Below are 21,577 nucleotides of genomic sequence, written 5' to 3'. Positions count from 1 at the left end.
GAATTGTAGAGATACATGAAGCTGGAAAAGGCTACAAAAGCATTTTTAAAGACTTGAGTGTTGATCATTACATAGTAAGAGAAATTGTCTACAAATGGAGGAACTTCAGTACTGTTGCTACTCTCCCTGGGAGTTAGTGCTCTGCAAAGATCACGCTAAGAGCACAACGTGCAATGGTGAAGGTGGTGAAAAAGAACCCAAGGATAACAGCAAAATTCTCAAAAAATCTCTGTTCATTGTCTACCATAAGAAAAACACTGAACAAGAATGGTATTCATGGAAGGACACAACGGAGGAAACCACTGCTCTCCAAAATAAACATCTCAAGTTTGCAAGAAACCACCTGGATGTTCTGCAGCATTTCTGGGACAATGTTCTGTGGACAAATGAGGCAGAAATGGAAATTTTGTCAGAAATGCACACAGTTTTCTTTTGGAAGAAAAGGACACTGCACACTAACACCAAACCTCATCCCAACTCTGAAGCATGGTGGAAGGAACATTATGGTTGGGGGCTCCTTTGTTGCCTCAGGGCCTGGAAGCTTGCAATCATTGAGGAAACAATGAATTCAAAATTGTATCAAGAGTTTTTACAAGAGGATGTCAGGGTAGTGGTCCGTCACCCGAAGCTTAATAGAAGTTGGATGATGCAGCAAGACAATGATACGAAATGCAAGAGTAAATCAACAACAGAAAAGGTTAAAAAGAAGAAAATTTGTGTTTTGGAATGGTCAATACAGGGTCCAGACCTTAAACCAATTGAGATGCTATGGCACGTCCATGCAAGGTATCTTGGAAATATTGATGAAATGAAACAGCTTTGTATGGAGTAATAGCCTAAAATTCCTCCTTGCCATTGTGCAAGTTGATCAGCAGCTACAAAAATCTTTTGGTGGAGGTTATTACTGCTAAAGGAGGCCCTACCAGATATTAAATACAAGGGTTCACATAGTTCTTCCAGACTGCCCTGAGAATGAGTAAACAATGTATTCAATAAAGACACACTTGTTTGTGTATTAATTAGTTTAGGCAGATTGTGTTTGTTTATTATTGTGACTTAGATGAAGATCAAATCACATTTTATGAATAATTAATACAGAAAACCAAGTAATTGCAAAGGGTTCACAAACTTTGTCTTGTAATGTTTCGTTGTGTCTGCCTGAGACTTTTGCACAGTTCTGTTCTAAGTTGCAAGCATTAGTAAGACATATTTCCTTTCTGCCACCATGGAGATGGTTATTTAAGTATCTTCTATTCTGTGTCATGGTAATGTGTACAGTGCATTTAGCAAATAAGCTCAAAGAGTTCTGATAGCACTGAAAATGGATAGCAAGTATTGAACTGTTAGATTCAATTAATTAATGTTTAGTATCAATTTCATTGCACACTTTGTAGGTTTCGATGGCTGAAAATAACATACCTCTATACACTACTGCTTCCATGGGAAATGCCACTGTAGCCACAATGGTGAGTGCTATCCATGAGGAGCTAAATGGTGCAGTGGAGCATTCAAATAGTAATGAGAGTGACAGCAGTCCAGGACGTTCCCCACTGCAAACAATGTGAGTATTTACACTTCCGATCTCTTTTACTTCTTGTATTCAAAAATTCTCTCGGGAGTGGCCAGAATTGTATGCGTGGCTGTGTACATGTGTAATCTATTTTTCTCTCTTTATTGGTTTATTACCCTGTATTTTATTATGTACAGCAAAGTTTCAAGCTGATAAATATTCATATTTTCATCTCTGCTTTACAGTGTTCTTGAAATTTATAATTTGTTGTGTTTTATGATTCAGATGTTATCCTTGCTGAGAAGTATGGTATGAGCAATGAGGTGATAACGGGTGAGGAAGAAACTGACTGGGACTGCAGTTGAGACAAAATTGGACATTTATTTCTGAGTTTCTATTATGACTTAAGCACTGGTATTTCTATATATTGCAACTGCCTTCAAGTCCATTGTCCAAGTAGCCATTTTCACGTGCAAATCCAGAGAAGATCATAATCTTCTAAGCTAATCATTTTATGATCTGACATTCATGTACAGCAGACACCATATAATAATAATTGTGACTAGAAAGCCTGGTTCAGTTTTATTCAGGGGTTCCCAACCTGGGGTTCACTGACACCTCAGTTAACGATAGGGGTCCATGACATAAATCAGGTTGGGAACCCCTGCTCTAAGCAATATCAAGGCAGATAGAAAAAGCTTTTTCAAGTATGTTAAACAAATAAGGGAGATGAGAATGGACATAGGACCACTAGAAATTGAGGCCAGAGAAATAATAACGACGGACAAGGAGATAGCAGATGAATCAAATGAGTGTTTTGCATCAGTCTTCTCTGTGGAAGAATCTCGCAGTGTACCAGATGTTGAAGGGTGTGAGGGTAAAGAAGTGAGTGCATTTACTATTACAAAGGAGAAGGTGCTCAAAACGGTGAAATACATAAAGGTATATTGGTCATCTGGACCAGATGAATTGTACTCTAGGGTTCCAAAAGAGGTAGCGGTAGAGATTATGGAGGTCTTTCAAAAATCATTGGACTCTGGCATTGTTCCAGAGTTCTTGAAAATTGCAAATGTCACTCCACTCTTCAAGAAAGGAGGGAGGCAGCAGAAAAGAAATGATAGACCAGTTAGCCTGATCTCAGTGGTTGGGAAGATGTTGGAGTCAATTGTTAAGAATGAGGTTCTGGAGTACTTGGTGACCCAGGACAAGTTAGGACAAAGTGGTTTCCTGAAGGGAAAATCTTGCCAAATGAACCTGTTGGAATTCTTTGAGGAGGTTACAAGTAGTACAGTGGATGTTGTATAGTTGGATTTTCAGAAGCCTTTTGACAGGGTGCCACACATAACACTGCTGACCACATTAAAAGCCCATGGTGTTAAAGGAAAGTTACTTGCATGTCTGATTGACAGGAGGCAGTGAGTGGGAATAAAAAGATCCTTTTCTCATTGGCTGCCAGTGACTAGTGGTGTTCCGCAAGATTTGGTGTTGCGACCACTTCTTTTTATGCTGTATGTCAATGATTTAGATGATGGAATAGATGGCTTTGTTGCCAAGTTTGTAGATGATAGGAAGATTGGTGGAGGGGCAGGTAGTGTTGAGTAAACAAGAAGGCTGCAGAAGGACTTAGACAGATTAGGTCAATGGGCAAGGAAATGGTAAATGAAATACAATGTTGGAAAATGCATGGTCATGCACTCTGGTAGAAGAAATAAATGTGCAGACTATTTTCTAAAGAGGAAGAAAATCCAAAGGGACATGGGAGTCTTGTGCAGAGCACCCTAAATGTTAACTTGCAGGTTGAGTCGGTGGTGAGGAAGCCAAATACAATGTTAGCATTCATTTCAAAAGGTCTAGAATACAAGAGCAGGGATATGATGCAATACAATGTAAGGGCTTTGTAAGGTAATGGTGAGGCCTCACCTTGAGTATTGTGAAGAGTTTTGGGCTCCATAGGGAAGGAAAGATATGCTGGCATTGGAAAGCATTTGGTGGAGGTTCACAAGGATGATTACAGGAATGGAATCCAGGAATTCCAGGATTCCTTTTGGTTATCATATGAGGAATGTTTAATGGCTCTCACCTGTACTTGCTGGAATTTAGAAGGATGAGGAGTGATCTCATTGAAACCTTTGAAATGTTGAAAGGCCTAAACAGAGTAGGCCTTTCTGTTTAGAGAAAGGATCTTTCCCTTGGTGGGTAGTCTAGGAAAAAAGGGCACAGCCTCAGTTTAGTAGGGTGCCCTTTCAAAACAGAGATGCAGAGAAGTTTCTTTAACTGGAGGGTGATGAATTTGTGAATCATCACAGGCAGCTGTGCAGGCTAGATTGTTGAGTATATTAAGGTGGAGATTGATAAATTCTTGATTGGCCATGGTATCAACAGTTACAGAGAGAAGGCCAGGAAGTGGGGCTGAGGGGAGAAAAAGAATCATGATTGAATGGTGAAGTAGACTTGATGGGCCAAATGGCCGAATTCTGCTCCCATGTCTTACTGTCTTATAAACCAAGAGCCTAAGGCAATGGAGATCCACCAGAGACCACATGATGACAGTGAAGGCTCTGGCGGAGGATGATACTGCATAATGCCATGAGCTTCATTATTGAACTCATTGAAAGACAATAGGGGATTCCATTAGAGAATGACTATTCTCTTGAATGCTTTCCTCATCATTGAATCGCCATGGAAACAGATGACCCTCTCCATACTCCAGTTATGGTACAGCAGTAACCAGCTGAGAGAGTCAGATGACAGAGAATATTCCCACACATACTGCTAAGCCAGTTCTCCTGAACAGTATTGAATCCCTGCTCTTATTACTTCAGTGTATTTCTCACAGTAGCTTTTTGCCTGTTGACAAATGCAAAATCACTGAAAGTTCTGAATTACTTGGGGCTCCATTCTGCAATGCTTTTGCATTTTGGCCTGTTACTCAACTTGACTCTATGTAATGGCTTCAGGTTGGGTCAAATGCGTATTCTGATAGGTTTGGGATTTTTGAAGACCCAGAACTGACCACTGCTGGAGCTGATGAATCTTGTTTCAAAGATACCAACCCAGCAGAAGGTAGAACTTCACAGTTGCCAGTTGTTTCATGGAACTTTATCAGGGAAACACCTGCACATTAAATTGTCAATCTGCTTGTTTGCTAACAAGTAAAAAAAATGAAAAAGCACTTCTGGAAGCTTTTTAGATGACTTCAGTAAAAAAATCCAAGAACTTAAATAAGTTTGGCATGAACTAAATGGGGCACAGGGCATGTTTTTGTGCTGTAGTTCTCTGTGACTTACAACTTGGTATTTTGTGTACTCACTTATTTTGTTACACTTTTTAATTCTTGCACGCTGCTTCTATAATCAGTCATGAGAATCAGTGGCAATCCCCACCCTCCAATGATCTCAGTCAATGTGACCATTAGAAAATATATCTGTGTGTCTTTGATGTTGACTGTACCCAGGACTTTCTTAGCAAGGCCTTGACCTCCATTCACTAATTCTCCTGCCAATGCAGCTGTGCTCAGGAAGCTAATGTAGGGGAGCTTCCAAGTACAAAACCATATCCTACCACACCCCTGTCACTGTCTGTTTGGTGTTCTAACATACTGCACCACCCATTACAAAATGTTCTGAAAAAAAGACACACCTTTGTTATTGCTGAGATTAGTTATTTGTAAATGCTGTCTGGGAGGTACAGTTGTATGAATGTTAAACCATTTTTATTTTACTTCGTGGTTTTTCTATTACAACTGTAAAAACAACAATAGGTAAAAATTGTGAAAGCATTCTTCAAAATCTAAAAGATTAGATCCCACATATCTGATTTAAGTTGGAGCTAGAACCATACAGGAACCCCTAATAGATTTTTAAAGTTTAAGTGATAAAAAGATAGCTTTTCCAATCATTCTAGAAACAGTGAATAGAGCAAGCACTACATATCATGGTTTAAAGATCAGGTCAGATCGTAAGCTTTTGCCATTGTTCTGTGACACGTTCATTGTCATCTGGTGCCAGTACAGCCACAGCAGAACAGTCTGTTAGTATATCTAAGGAAACTTTTTTTTCTTTTATTAATCTCCCTCACATTGCTATATGTATGAGATACTGGGTTCGAAGTGAATTGAAAAGGCTCAGATTATATTCAGCTTTGCCCTTTGTATTCTTTGAAGAAATTTTGCTTCTAATTGTAGCTGAATAAGCAATCAAGAAACTTGATTGTGGATGGACAACTATCATGTTCGCAAGTTCTACTCTGTTACGAGTAATGGAGGTGGTAGTAGGACCTGGGTGTGTAGACAGTGAGATTCTGTCATCAGTCAGGGAGATAACTATTGAAACAAGCATACAAATTCAAAAAGTGCACGATTAGATCCAAGGTGGCCTACAGCAAAGCTGTGTCTTTTTCAATATAACCTGCTTAAAGTACAACCCCCTGCATCATTTTGCAGAGCAATTGACTCTGATAACAATGCAGCCACTCAAACAAAGGTGTTGAATAATTTCGCCTGCAGCCACTGTAAACCTGAAAGTTGTAATAAATTCTGTGGAATAAAACTGCTCATTCACTTCCTTGCATTATGAGATTAAAATAATATGCTGCAAACAGCATCCTTGCCAAGCATTAATGGAGGCTCATATGAAAGGATTCTTGATTTATAGATCACTCTTAAAATATCAAAAGCAAAATTAATAGGAGCATTATAGTACCAGACGGCAATATAATGAGCGTATATATAACAGTATGAAGTAATGGGACATTGCTGTCCATGCTATATATGAATGGTACTCAGGGTAGGATTTTGGAACAGGAAGGGTAAGGCAGGATGGGTGGGTGTGCAGTCCTTCTGGGTGTTCAGTATTTATAGGAATTATTGAGCAAATCCCCCCACTGCCGCCTCCCCCCCCCCCCCAGCTGATGCTGGTAAAATGCATCTTATTGCAATATTTAGCACGGTAGGTTAAAGGGAAACATTTACATATGTGAGGTTAGATTTTATGATTAACTTGTGTGGTTTGTTACATCTTGTACATCTGCTTTGCATCATAAGATATGAATCCTATGCAGAAATTATTATAGAAGCTGCATGCAAATTTAAAATTAAGAATTTAATGATATGTTTGATCCAGTAAAGCACTTTGGTGTATACTACAGAAGTTTTTTAGATTTCACTGTTCTGTATACTGTGAATAGTATTTATCAGAAGCACATGATCTTTGAATCCTTTCTTGTTACTGTGTCACATCTGGTAGGTGGTGCATGAGCAGCGGCTTAGATAAAATCAACACTGCTTTTTTACCAGATTTGAAAATAAAATACCCCAACGAAGTGTTACATAAGAAGTTGAGTAGTTACGTTAGTCCACTTGCTGGTGTAGCAGCACACCGTGAAACATTCTCATGTGCTGCTGAAAGATTTTTTTCTCCTTTTATTACAAACTAGATCAGTAACAAAGTACGTATTCTTAATCGAGACATGTTCTCATTGTGGCTACAAACCTCTGAAATATTTGTTAATCTTTGAAATACTGGGAAGTACACAGCCAGTAGATTAATTACTGCGTCAAGATGGCACTTTCATCCTGGCATGCTCCAAAGTTAACTCAAAGCAAGTTAGCATGTTGTGTACATTGGCAAAGCACATTATACTTCCAAACATGGAGATTTGTTGAAAGTCATTCTCCTTATAAATCAAATAAACAAATAGATTTTCATGCAAATACAGCAGATAAACATGGAAAATTTTAAGTTGGAGCAGCTGTTATTACAGACAATTTATGCACAGCAAGGTTTATTACTGATGAGGTCAAACAGCAGGTTTGGGTGGAGGGAGTTGTAAAACAAAGCCAAATTTATTGCTAGTTTTTCAAAAAGATAAAGAAATAAATGTCTTTAAAAAGTTGATTGTTTTGAAAGCAGCAAGGGCGTTCTCTTTTTTTTCACTTTACTTCCTGTTTTAGTGCATAATAGTTAAGCAAAAGAAACAAACTCATTTTGAATACAGTGTCTTATTTTAATTCTGGTCACTCAGGAAGGCACTGTTTGCTTATTGGCGTGTTTACATGAGCATGCTGACAGAGCTACCCCAAAATCTATTTGTGTTTCTGACTAGATTGTTGTAAATGTGATTTACACAAGACATTTTTCAATTGTTATCACTGTGGTTTCATAAAATCAACCCACGTTTCCCCCCATGGGTTATTCATGTGCTATTCAGTAATGAGAATTTGGCAGATCTCATCTCCTTAGTGCATCCCTTGCCCAGTCCAAGGGCTGGGATCATGTTCTGCCTTGTTTACAACTGACAGCATTATTATTCTCGTTAGGAATGCAGTTTCTTATCACACTGTTGTGTTTAGCAGGCTTTTTCCCCTCAGCCTATGTTTCCTGGCAGTGCTTTTCTTCCATTATTGACAGTTTGTAAAAATATGCATTAATTTGGAGTTTAAAGCATGTATCATGATGTCTGGTTGCTGTGTTTGGTTGAAGTTGATTAATGATAGAACCTCACTCAGGGTCATCCTCTAGAGAAAAAGCTCACAGGTTCTGCATGTTAACTAGAACAGCATTTCACACAGTGATCAGCCTCCACAAGGTGCTTGACAAACAGCTGCTTTGTTGCACTTATTTTCATTTAATTTGTGTTCTCTGAATGTGGCAAATCTTTTGTTTAAATTATTAGTTTTTTAAATCATTTGTTATAGAAATGTTTTGATAGTTTGTTTCTAGTTTCTGGAGCTCTTACTTGGATTCAAACATTGTTAATGCATTTAAAAATTGTGCTGCCTCATTTACTTTACTTTTCAGTAATACTGCAGCCAAACCAATATTTTCCTTTATTGCTGTCTGAAATAAAATGGTCTGGTTTTGTTCTAGGTATCCCATCCATGTTAAAGAGGAGCCAATGGACCCAGAGGACATGGAAGGGCCCCTGTCTTTAGTGACAACAGCAAACCATAGTCCAGAGCTGGACAATGACAGAGAATTTGAAGAGGACCCAGGGAATGAAGACATGGAATGAGCATGCTTCCTATCATTTCCTGAGATGAAGATTAAAATGAAAGAAAGCTTGTCAGACTTACCTGTGAAATCTCTCCCTAATGTGGCAGTTTGGAGGAATTTTCAGCCCCTTTTTGACAAAGTAATGAAATGTTTTAAATAACTTTTAGTGCCATTAAGAATCCCATTGGGGAATGTTTCTGATTTTTTTCTACTTTTTGTTGGAAAAAAGGAATTTGTATTCTACATACATTGGATGGACTTGTTTGGTACTTGGGATTTTCCTCTCCTGAAGTCAACATCAGTGTTGAAAGTTACTGAGCTGTACTGTCACCCTCACAGACTTTGCAGCTGACTTTGGACTGCAGTTCTGCCAAGTTGGACTCATGGGTCTGATCAAAACTGTTAATAGTTCAAACTGCAGATAGAGCTCTTCCCAGAACTTGCATATTCAAATGGAAGACTGAGGCTAAAACTGAATTGCACAGTACTGGAAGTGGATTGTTTTAATATCACTGCCTTTAATCCACACTTGTTTTCATGGAGCAGGGGAGAAGGGAAATAATTTGTGAAAAATAATTTGCTGAAATTTTATTGTGTCTACGTTTGCGTCTGCTGCATCCAAGCAGTTTTATAATTGCCGGCCACAAGCCTGTGGAGGACCTCGTTGTTCAGTGGTTGAATGTTGTTTTTTTTAACCAATGGGACAGAATGCCTCACATCGATTTGTTACACAAACAGTAGTTTTTCTGTCATCCACTTCCCTTAACTTCATTGAGATTATTTAAAAAACCACAAGTAAACCTCATTGTATGTACAGTTTAACAATACTGATCATTTTGTCTGCTTTCTCTCAGAAATAAGCAGGCCCAACTTTTAGTATCAAGCGGCAGAGCCAACATTCCAAACTCCAGAGAAAGGTTCACTTCTAGGAATGGTGGAGCCAGTGAACAAGGGGACAGAATGACAGAAAAAAAGATATTTAGTAATTATCCCTTGTCTCCTGCATACACACCATAGATCGATTCCTGTTGTTCAGGTTCAGCAACTAGTAAGGAGATACAGGAGTTGAAAGCAAGTAGAACATAAAAATATGTCGTCTGTATAAATAAAAATTTACACTGCAGTTTAAGCTTTTCAGTTAAGAATTTTATGTCCAGTGCTGTGTTAAGTAGCTCAATAGAGATTTGTTATTTCAGCAAACTTAGAAAAGTTCGCAGTAGATTTCAAAATAGAAAGCTATGTCACTAGAGCTTATCTTGCAAGCCTATGTGATCCTGAAGCAAATTTACGTGCAGAAGGTAATTCTGTTAATATAGGTCATTGAATTGTTTTCTATAACACTCAACATCTTTCCTGTCTCAAGACTGCGACTGGTCATTTTCTATCACCTCCCCAAAACCCCACTCTCATGTATTTATTTAGGACTATATAGGTTGTCAGTTGAAAAAAAGCTTTCAGAGCTTTATTTATTTTTGCTGTTTTTTAAATCAGATAATTTTTTCTGAGATTACCAAAGATGATCTTAAAGGTAAATTATGTTCTCTGTTTGATGCTTTATCTGATGAAGCCAAATATCCTCTTATTGTTGATCAAAGGAGGTACCAGAATCTAGAGGGAAATGGCTAAAAATGGACTGATGCACAGACAATAACCTGTGATGTTAAAGTCTCCTTTTAACAATGTCTGTAACAGGCCAGGTGGATGTTTGAACCAAAGGTATTATCTCTGAAAACCCAGATCTTTTCCCTATAATGACCAAATTTGCTCACTGTAGGGAAATTTAATTGTACAAATTGGTGACCAAACCAGGAAATTATGGCACTGAGGCCACAAAGAAAGGGAGCATTCCATCAAGGGAAGGTGAATGTAGAACTTTTCTGTGCAGATGAGAGTAATGCAGAAAAAAAGCTGAAGATGCAAGATTCCAACTGTAATACAGAGAGCAAAGAAATAGCTTTCGAGATAGAACTGGACCATATAATAAGTTTTTCTTAAGGAAAATGCTCATTATGGAGGCTGTGTTTGAAAGATGGTGTGCCATTTTTGTTTGGAGACCAATCTCCTTGGTGCCGAGGTAACTCGCATTTAATTTACCTTGGCACACTTTTTCAGAATTGTTTGTTTCGTTTCCACGTTCATCATACAGAAACACTCCTGTGCACTCATTAGCTTGGTACAAGAGACATTACAGCAGTTATTTTTCAGCATAATCCAACTTTCTGTTAAATGGGCAGTCTGTGGTCTTTTAAAATATATATTTGTAATGGCATTCCAGGCAGCTTCATGAGGATGTACAGGCAGTTGCTGAATGGGATCATGAGAAGAGATTCCATGCTTTCAAACTGAGTGGCCTGTTGGTTAGCTCTGTATTTGAGGGAATAAGATGGTTAGATTAGTACATTCTCAGCATGTGTAGCTAGACATGACTAAAGTTAACAGCATGAGAAACCGTTAGTACGCATACCTCAGTTCAGACTTTTAGGGAATGAAAAATAAAACATTTCACTCAGTTGCACTTAGTTGTATGTCTTGCATGTTTAGTCTAAAGACTAGCAAACTTAGAGCTTGCATATCTAGCAGGTGCCACAGCCTTTCAGCAGAATCAACTCTGAACCTCAGGCTCTTTATGTACAGGATTTCAATGACTGAACGTTGTCACCATATCCGTTTGGATATACAGTTGCTTCTAAAGGGTGGGGGTTTGTTACATTGTACATAAATATCCCAATGTGTCAGTGCAAGCCTTTGTCTTTTCTGTTTCTTTTTAAACACTGTTCTTTTAAGCCCCAAAACAAAAAAAAATCTGTTTAAATCACATTTGCTTTTGTGCAACTGCTTTGTATTGACTATATTAAAAGAAAGCTTTGAAAACGACTGTATGTATTGAAACTGCAAAATGTTCTGCACATGTATTTTACTTATTAACCCTTGCTTTGAGAATAACGGAAGACAGTTGCTGACAGTTGGGAGAAAATCCCTTTCTTTTTTTGCTTTAACTGTAGTACAGTTGACAGAATTTTAAGTTACCGTTGAACGAAGCATTTTGTACAGTTTTGTTTGTGTTAGGCTGTTTTGATACTTCTCGCTTACAAAGGTCCAGCCACTGCCCTCTGCAGCTGTCTTAAAAGTTTGAAGGATTTGGAGAAGACAGTTTAAAAAGTCATTTCTCTTCCTGCTGTCGTGAATACTTAGCATGATGAATTCCAGGGCCAGTTGCAGTGAAGTAATGATTATTAAAACTGGGGAGTGTCAACCTGTTGATAATTTTTTTAAAAAAAGAACTTTACAAGGTGCCAAGATGTAAAGATAATTTGTTACATGCTTTTTCTCTAAGAAAAGCATACATTATCATGATCGAAGTACCATGATTCAGGTAACTTCAATGTCAGGAATGAGAGTCACAGCCTTTACACTGTCAAAAGCCAGTAAATAAAAATCTGTTTTGTAAAGGGTTGTTTGGAAAATGGTACAGACAGAGGACATTGTGTTATCATGGTGCTTTGAATGTTGTTGCTGCCAGTTAAGAGATTATTGTAGAGGCATACAGGAACTCATTCCTTACATCAGTGTAATCCATCATTCCATGTCTGTTGATGCAGACAATAAAAAAATTCATGTGTGTAGTCAGTACTAATTACTGACATTAGCATTCTCAAATGCAATAAAAATGCTGGTTGTTCACACTGTTTGCAGTGTTGTCATTTTCAGGATTATGTTGATCCCTGCAAAACCCAAAGTCATCATTTTCCGGTGTTACTCTCATTTTTAATCACATATCATGAAAATTTCCTCATAACAGATGAAATGGCTAGTTATCAAGCACTATTCTGACTCTTTCGTGACCCAGTCATAAAGCTGACCAATACAAGTGCCGGTACTTAAACATTAAATTCTCCCATAATTAATAATGTCAGTTAAACTGTCTCCTTGTAACAGCAATTTAGGTTACTGCATTTGATCAGCTATAAATTCAAACTACATTAAAATTCTAGAAATATTAGTAATATGGATTTCTTGATGGAAATTATTGCTGATCACAAAGTGGTTTTTTGTAACGACCGATGCACAGGTCATGTTAGCCACAAAACTGAGTACACAGGTCAGGTCTGTACACTTTTAATCTTGTGAAACAAGCAATTACAAATAGTTGCATCGATTCGTTAAAAAGCTTTAAGTGACATGAATTGTTTCTAGTTTATCTTATTGCTCAGTCTTATAAATGTCAGGGGGTATCATTTTAATTTGGGTCACAGAATGATCAGGGTCACTATATGAGATATGCAATCAAATATATGATTAGCTTGCTATCTTTAAAAAACCCCTATGGAATCACCATTTTGCTGGACTGGCAAGTTGCTTGAAAAAATACTTCTGGATGTAATGCACAAATGTTCCAAAAATTTGTTTAGCAAATATTAGCACATGTTGTAATGGGATACAGAAGTAACTCTATACATCTTGCATTCCTCATTAAGTGACCCCTCTTTAAAGCACACATGCTTTTTATTATTCTACGCCCAAGTAGAAAATCCATATTTCAAGAATTTCCATCCAGCTCAAAATGTCTCTGGCACATGCACAGCTGAATAATTCAAAATGCATAAGCCAAAAGAGAACAAACAACTCAAGATTTAACAGCTGCTCAGTGTCTTATTGAAAATCCATTTAAATTGGATTTAAATGAATGTTGAAATTAATAATGCTTTGTTGTTGTAATGAAAGGTTATTAAATTGTGTGTTTTGAAATAAAAGTCTTTACAAACATCTGTTGCACTATAATTGTGCAATAATAATCGTTTCAAAGTACCTGTGACATTTTTACTTCTAAACTTTGCTTACATGCACTCAGTGATTGCTAATTACACTGCCTGTAATACAGTAACTTCACTGAACTATATCAATCAAAACAATTTAGTTAACATTCACTATCTTAAACAGGGTACAAAGATTAAATTTTGTAAAGAAGGAAATAAACAGCACTAAAAATATACTTTTTTGCCTATTACTAAAAGTTGTGTGATGTATATTTAAATAGCACTACTCATTTTGTTCAATTATCAAGTTAAGAAACCATCGCTAACATGATTAAATTTTTGAATTTATTTCTTATTATTTAGCCAATGGTGAAAAATTTAATTTACTATAATACCACAATATAAAATACATATAAATTATTCAGCAGTATTTGTGAATGACCATTCATGCCTTCATTTGAAATTCCTTCAGTTGGTATTTTAAAAGAATTAGCTGATGTGAAACAGCCAGCATCTCTATTAAAATTGCAGGCATGCAGTACGTTTGTTCTACAACCTGTATGACCAATAGCAACTTTTTGGAATTTACATCAATAGAACTCAAGATCACATACAACAGCTGTTATTAAATGGTTGCTTCTGTGTTAAAAGAAGATTCTTAAAATGTCAAAGTGGAGAAGTGTTATGAAAACATTATGACTGCATTACATTTTATAGTTGTTCTTTCAGTAAGTTCAATGTGGCAAAGCTACTCTTAAACTTAATTAACAAAAGTTAACGGGGCTTACAATTTCATGGAGTCGTAGAGAACTACAGTACAGAAACAGGAACTTTGGCCAGCCTAGTCAATGCTGAACCATTATTATGCCTAGTCCATTGACCTGCACCTGGACCATAGCCGTCCATACCCCTTCCATAGATGTACCTATCTAAACTTCCCTTAAGTGTTGAAATTGAACCCACGTGTACCACTTCCGCTGACAACTCAATCCACAAAATCACTGTCATCTGAGTGAAGAAGTTTCCACTCATGTTCCCCTTAAATATTTCATTCTCCACCCTTAACCTATAACTTCTAGCTCTAGTCTCACATGACCTCAGTGGAAAAAGCCTGATTGTATTTACCCTATTTACCTTACAATTTTGTATACCTCTATCAAATCTCCTCTCATTCTCCTTTACTCCAGGGACAAAATCCTAGCCTATTCAATTTCTTCCTATAATTCAGGTCCCAAAGATCCAACAGCATCCTTGTAAATTTTTTCTGTACTCTTTCAATCTTATTGATACCTTGCTTGTAGGTAGAGGACCAACCAGAACTGCACATAATACACCAAATTAAGTCTCACCAATGTCTCATGCAACTTCGACATAACATCCCAGCTCCTGTACTTAGTACCTTGACTTATGAAGGCCGATGTGCTAAAAGCTGTTGTTATGATGGTATCTATGTGTGACACGACTTTTAACAAATTCATGGATATGTATTCTCAGATTCCTTTGTTCTACCACACACCTCAGTGCTCAGTCATTCACCATGCAAGTCCGCTCCTGGCTTGTCCTCCCGACCTACCACACCACACACTTATCTGCATTAAATTACATCTGCCATTTTTCAGCTCATTTGCCCAGCTGGTCCACATAATACTGCAAGTTTTGATACCCTTCCTCACTGTCTGGTTTGACCCCAATCTTAGAGTCATACTCAAATTTGCTGATCCAGTTTACCACATTATCATTTAAAACATTAATATAGATAATATACAGCCAACAGACCCAGCACCGATCCCTGTGGCATTCCACTAGTCACACACCTCCAGTCAGAGAAGCAACCATCTGCTACCACTTTCTGGTAGCTTCTCCTTGGAACCCAATGTCTAATCCAATTTACTACAAGTGCTGAATGCCAAGTGACTGAACTTTATTGATCAACCTCCCATTAGGTTCCTTGTCAACATACTCTTCCTTTATCAACTTTCCTGGTAACTCCTTGAAAAACACCATAAGATTCGTTAGACATGACCCACCATGAACAAGACCATGTTGACTATCCCTAATCAGTTTTTGTTTGTTCAAATGCTTATATATCCAGTTACTTAGAATATTTTTCAATAACTTACCCACTATGACACAAGGCTCACCAGCCTATAATTTCTGGATTTATTCTTGGAGCTTTCTTAAACAATGGAACGTTAGCAATCTTCTAATCCTTTGCGACCTCACCGGTGGCTCAGGACACTTGAATACCCTTGTAATTTCTGCACTATTCTCCCACAAGTTCCAAGGGGACACCTTGTCAGTCCATGAGGATTTATCCACTTTAATTTGCCTCAAGACAGCAAGACATATATGGTCCATGACTTCACTACAGTTTTGCCACAGTTCAATAGACAGTGTCGTCACCTCCTGAGTAAATACAGATGCAAAAAATCCATTTAAGATCTCCCCCATCTCTTTCAGCTCCACACATAGATGACCATACTGATCTTCAAGAAGACTAATTTTGCCCCTTGCTATGCTTTTACTCGTAATATATCTGTTGAAACCTTTGGGAAACTCATTCAACTTGTCTGCATGAGCAACCTCATGCCTTCTTTTAGCCCTCTGATTCCCCTCTTTAGTGCTCTTTTGCATTTCCTATTCCCCTCAAATACCTCAGTTTTTCCTTGCTGCCTGTACCTGCTATGCATCTCATTCTTCATCTTAACCAGTACCTCAATATCCCCACAAAACCAAGGTTCCCCAAACCTATTATCCATGCCTTTTATTCTGACAGGAACATACAAACTCCACGCTCAAAATTTCACTTTTGAAGGCCTCCTTCTTTCAAAGAGCACCTTTGTTAGAAAACAACCTGTCGTAATCCACACTTGTCAGATCCCCTCTGATGCTATTGTAATTTGCCTTTCCAAGTTATAATCTCAATACAAGGACAAGTCCTATCCTTTTTCATAATTATGTTTAAACTATTGGATTTATTATCAGTAGTTCCAAAATTTAATTTGTTTGTGATATAATTAATATGTTTCAAAGAAATCACATTTTTATTAGATCAACAAAAGTCCAACCTCAAATTATTCTAAAAAATGAGACAGTCAGAAAATTTTTAACAATTTTTAGGAATGATTAGGCTCAAAAATTAATATTTTTAATTTCTTTGTAAAAATCTATCTAAAACGAGTGCCTCTGTGACCTACCAATGTAAAATTACCTGTTGATTACTGCCTGTTCAACACACAATGATTGGCATTTCCCCTTATAAACTGGCAGCATGATGTAAATTTCTTTGTTATTTTTCAACTGCACTTTACGTCAAAGTTTAGAATGATTTATTCTCACACTAATCTTTTTTATTCTCTCTGGTCAGTTCTAAATTTAAGCTCTATCAACTAAGTTACATAATTCGCAACAGTAATTTGAGACAAAGTCAACAACCGAGGACTTTGTTTTGGAGGGGCTGTGCTCATGTAAACACAACAAACAGAATTATTAAAATAAACCTCAACTTCAACCTTCATTGAATTAAAAATAATTGGACAAAGTTTTAAAGTTTATTCTTTCAAAAAGATACATTATCCAACTCCTTTAATTTTATTCAAAGCACTGAGCTTATTGCCACTTCATTGCAGGCTCCACAGGAATATTTTAATAGAATATTGAGAAGATTCATTTCAACTTCAGTAAGTTGCTAACATTTGTTTTCACCCAAACTGAAACACAATTAGGCCTAAAGAGATAGACAGTAAGAGCAATTGATTAACAAATATCAGAGGAAATTATGGCAAGCATGTAGCTGATTGCTCAGAAGGGAGACTCGGGGATTTTAAGACAAAGCAAATTCACTTCCCATTTTGTAGAACAGGCCCAGAGGAGCAACATGTCAATATAGAATAAGAATATAACATGACTAGCTGCTCGGGATAGCCTGCTTCTTAATTAGGAATGAGAGCCAATGCATGAAAAAGGGTTTGGGAGGCCTAGAGCAGATCCCCACTTCAACCTAAACTTATGTCAACTATTGGCAAAAAATATATTGCCATCTTGTGCGCAATCTTGTTTGAATGCAATTCTTTTCTATTGTCAGCTGCAGGAAACTCAGTTCAAAGTTAAAAGTAAATTTATTATCAAAGTCCATGTAGTATATGTCATCATACACAACCCTGACATTGGTGTTCTTGTGGGCATACTCAATTAATCCTATAACCATAATAGAATCAATGAGTTGTCCATGTACGACAAGGCAGACTTGTAAAAGACAGCAAGCGATGCAAATACAAAAGAAAAAAAAAAGAAATAATGATAATAAATAAATATGCAATAAATATGGAGAACATGAGATGAAGATTCCTTGAAAGTGATTCCATAGATTGTGGGAACAGTTCAGTGATGGGTCAGTGAAGTTATGAAGTTAACCCCTCAGGAGTTTGCACATCAAGGAGCAGAGGAGGTGTATCCATTTGGATTACTTGGAGAAATCAGTAGTAGCCCAACATTGCATCCGCAATGGTCACAGGATGGAAAGCATCTACTGTGCTGTGCCAATGGCTTTTAGGATAGCTGGTAAAGGAGGCCATCGAAATAAAACTAGAGGAAAAGAACTTTAACCTTCTAGGATGAAGGTTTCACTCCTCCTGATGTCCCAGGGTTGAGTGAAGTGCAAATGAAACAGCATGTACTGTGTTTCCATTGCTCTGGTAGGCAAATTGGAGAAGATTCAAGCCATTTCTCAAGCAGGAGTTGATGTGTTTCATCACCAACCTTTCAAAATGCTTCATCACAGTGGATGTCATGCTACTGGACATTAGTAGTTGGGTACCTCAGGCTGCCGAAGTGAGAGGTTAAAGTTATCAGTGAACACTCCAACCAGTTGATCAAAGGTCTTTAGTACTTGGCCAGGTACCCCATCTAGGCTGAATGTTTCCCATTGCTCCATGGGTTGAGTGGTCTTTAACTCAAGCCCAGGGTCAGAATATGGAGTTTCTTTTCTGACTTTGAGTGAATGGCCTCTCATTAGCTGAACCAATTAAAAGTTGTGAATGGTCAGTTCTTGGGTGACAATGTAGGATAAGAAACTGCCGTTATACTGAGTTTTAACAGGGGAATTAGGTTAAAAAAGAGGCCATTGACATAGGATTTGTGCAGTATAATATCATAAGATTAAACAGCACTGTTGTCTTATTTGAATGCAAAGGTATTACATCTTGAAACACATCTGAAAATATTTGTCTTTTGTAATCAACATAAAATGATTGAAACTGAACTTTTTGATCAAAGGAACTATGCAGCAGGTATTTTCATACAACTCACTCAAGTGAAGCATCACATAATGTGGATTGGAATTACATAAAACTGCAGTGGCAAATCTCAAATAGAAAAAAAGGCACTTGACATAGAGGAACTTTCCGTGTCGCTTGTATTATTATATGCCAAGTGAATCACAATTGTGACACAGTCATAATAATCCAGAATAACAAGTGGCCATTTCTCTATGTCTTTTGAAGAGCACTCTCTGTAAGTTTTCCTCTAAGTGTTAATCCTATTCTATCTTAAAATCTACTGCTGAATTAACTTTCATATCAGGCAACACTGTCCAAGTCCAAAAGCCATTAACTTCTGTCTCATGTCAGCTTCAGTTCTTCAGCCAAACATCTCAATTCTGTTCCATATGGTTATCTACTCTGCCCTAGAAACTTTCTCCTTTAGTCCTTTGTTCAAAGTTTTACATTCGTATGTATCAGATCAACTCTTGAGCCTCTCTGCCAAAAAATAATAATCCTTTGACCTACTCTCCAGTCAATCCATCTAAATTTAAACCAAGTCATCTAGAAACATTATAATGAGCAAAATTGTGAAGAATTTGGACAAAATACAAATGAGATTTTAAAAGTAATGCTCAATGTAGGTCTTGGATAACTGCAAGGCATCTGTACTCAGTGAAGCCAAGCATTTTCTATGCTTTGTGTAGCTATTTTAATAGTTTGCCTGTCATCTACAAAAGTTGGTGAAGGAACACTCACTGTAGTATATACCCTAAAAAACTTCTTCAAGTCAGACAAGAATAATTTCCCCTAAATATTTCAATGTAGGGCTTCTTTCTCTGCCCCAAATTTGTCCTATTAGCTGTTAACAATTTTTTTTTGCCCTAGAAGCATTTTTTGCTTCTAAAAGATTTTTTTTCTAAAATAAGTCACACCATTGATGAGTAATTGAATGCACGGTAATAGTAAATATAAACCACAGCTCTTATTCTAGTTCTTAGTAAACATTATGCAAATTCAGAGTTGGTACTTCACTCATGTCATTGCCTAATATATCTTCACCTCAGCTCTCTTTGATCTTCTGATGACTGTTAATGGGCCTTAAAAATATAAATTCCAGTTCATGTTAGTTGCAAATATATTATCTCACTGTCTCTTTGCCTCTATCATTTCCTCTTTAACATCCTCCGTATGTTTCATATTTAGACAGATTCTCATTAGCATTATTAAGCTGACATCTATCCTTCATCCCACTCAATCATCCAGGTTGCCCTACTTTTTTCTCTTGTGAGCATGCAACTGTACTTCACCCAAGCCGTTTATTTATACAGGGTGCTCTTTAGTTTTCTGTTTTTGTCTGCCAGGTTCTCTACATGATTTACATAGGTTAAGATCCTTCTTCAATTTACTGATTAGCTCTTCTTAAGTTTAAGTTTTATTCTAAGTTGCTTCTTGCTTATTTCAATTACCACTCAATGTTACGACATTATTATCACTATTCTCAAAATGCTCCTTGACAGCAACATTCTCCATATTCAAAAAGTCAAAATATATTTATTATCAAAGAATGTAGACATTATATTCCTTGAGACTTTTTTGAGCCTCAAAGCAAGAAACCTAATTAACCCAATCCTAAAAAAAGGAAGAACATAACCACTGTGCTGTGAAATATACACACACATCATGCAAACAAAAGTGTTCTGAATCAGACTGAATCCTTAGATCCGTTCCCTGGAGCAGCCGGAGTAGGCCCAAGCCTTGATGTCACTTCTTCATATTAGTGGGGTAAAAACGCTGTGAAACTCGCAAAGATGACAGCTGCTAGATCAGTTCACAGTCTCATCGCTGCAAAGAGGAATGAACATTGCAGGAGAGCGAACGAAATCAGCCCAAACCTCAGGCTTTCCAGCCAGTGTTTAATTTGTCCAAGCACCAGGTAGTGCCACACTCTCGGACCCAGATCCGAATGCCCCGACATGCCCAGGCTGCATAGCCCAAAGCTGTTCTCGATCCCATTAAATTGGCTTGGCAATTGGAGTGATCCAACCTTGCACATGGGTTTGGTGGATGTAGTACTTGTTCCACTTCATTCCCCTGGGATTGTATACAACAATTCTTTCTTCTTTCTTGGCCAGTAAACATATTTATCATGAACACCCTTTTGAACACACTTCAGAAACTACAACTTTTTGCACCCACAATTAGAGTTTCATTCAATATTAGAATAGATATCATATTAAATTTTTGGAATTACATAGCAATGCAGTGTAGTTCCTTGGGACCATTTCAGCAGCTTTATTAAATAATAGTACAGATTCGATAAATTGCTCAGAAAGTTTCCCCTATTTACATGTCTGAAATATATATTTCCATGTTCTGTGCTAGTTTGCTGTTTATTTTGTTTTGTGAGTTGTACTAAAATTTTCCATAAGATCATAAGACAGGAGCAGTATTAGGCTCTGCCATTCCATCATTGCTGATTTATTATCCCCCTCAATCCCATTCTCCTATCTCCTCTCCATATCTTTTCATGCCCATCAAGAACCTTTCAAACGAGGCTTTAAATATACTCAATGACTTGGCCTCCCCAGCCATCCATATCAATGAATTCCACAGATTCACCACCCTCTGGCTAAAGAAATTCCTCCTTATTTCTGTTTTAAGTGGATGCCCCTCTATTCTGAGGATGTGCCCTCCAGACCTAGACTTACCCTCCACATCCACACTACCTATGCCTTTCAATATTCAATAGGTTCAATGAGATCCACACACATTATTCTAAGTTCCAGCAAGAGCAGGTACAAAGGCATCAAACCTTTCTCCTGCATTAACCATTTCATTTTGGAATCGTTCTCATAACTCTCATTGGATTCTCTCCAATGCCAGCACATCCTTTCTAGGATAAAGGGCCCAAAACTGCTCCCAGTACTCCTAGTGTGGTCTGACTAATGCCTCGTAAAGCTTCAGCATCACATTATTGCTCTTATATTCTAGTCCTCTTGAAATGAATGCTAACATTGCATTTGCCTTCTTTACCACCCACTCAACCTGTGAGTTAACCTT

The 21,577-nt window shown here is 37.5% G+C and overlaps 1 protein-coding gene across 8 annotated transcripts in view; it reads left to right on the top strand.

Annotated features, from left to right (window-relative positions):
• Positions 1-13,245, top strand: part of foxp1b (forkhead box P1b) — a 524,891-nt gene extending 511,646 nt beyond the window's left edge. For 7 of the 8 annotated variants that reach the window (XM_059944321.1, XM_059944319.1, XM_059944324.1 and 4 more), the window contains 2 exons: positions 1,395-1,561; positions 8,377-13,245. In XM_059944321.1, coding sequence (XP_059800304.1) covers positions 1,395-1,561; positions 8,377-8,521 — 312 coding nt within the window. In that variant the 3' untranslated portion in view covers positions 8,522-13,245. The remainder of the gene's footprint in view (positions 1-1,394; positions 1,562-8,376) is intronic. The other variant, XM_059944326.1, reaches the window with a different exon arrangement.
• Positions 13,246-21,577: the final 8,332 nt, after the last annotated feature.

Source organism: Hypanus sabinus, chromosome 19, assembly GCF_030144855.1.
Source record: "Hypanus sabinus isolate sHypSab1 chromosome 19, sHypSab1.hap1, whole genome shotgun sequence".
NCBI classification, from domain to species: domain Eukaryota; kingdom Metazoa; phylum Chordata; class Chondrichthyes; order Myliobatiformes; family Dasyatidae; genus Hypanus; species Hypanus sabinus.
This window is presented reverse-complemented; position numbering and strand designations above follow the sequence as displayed.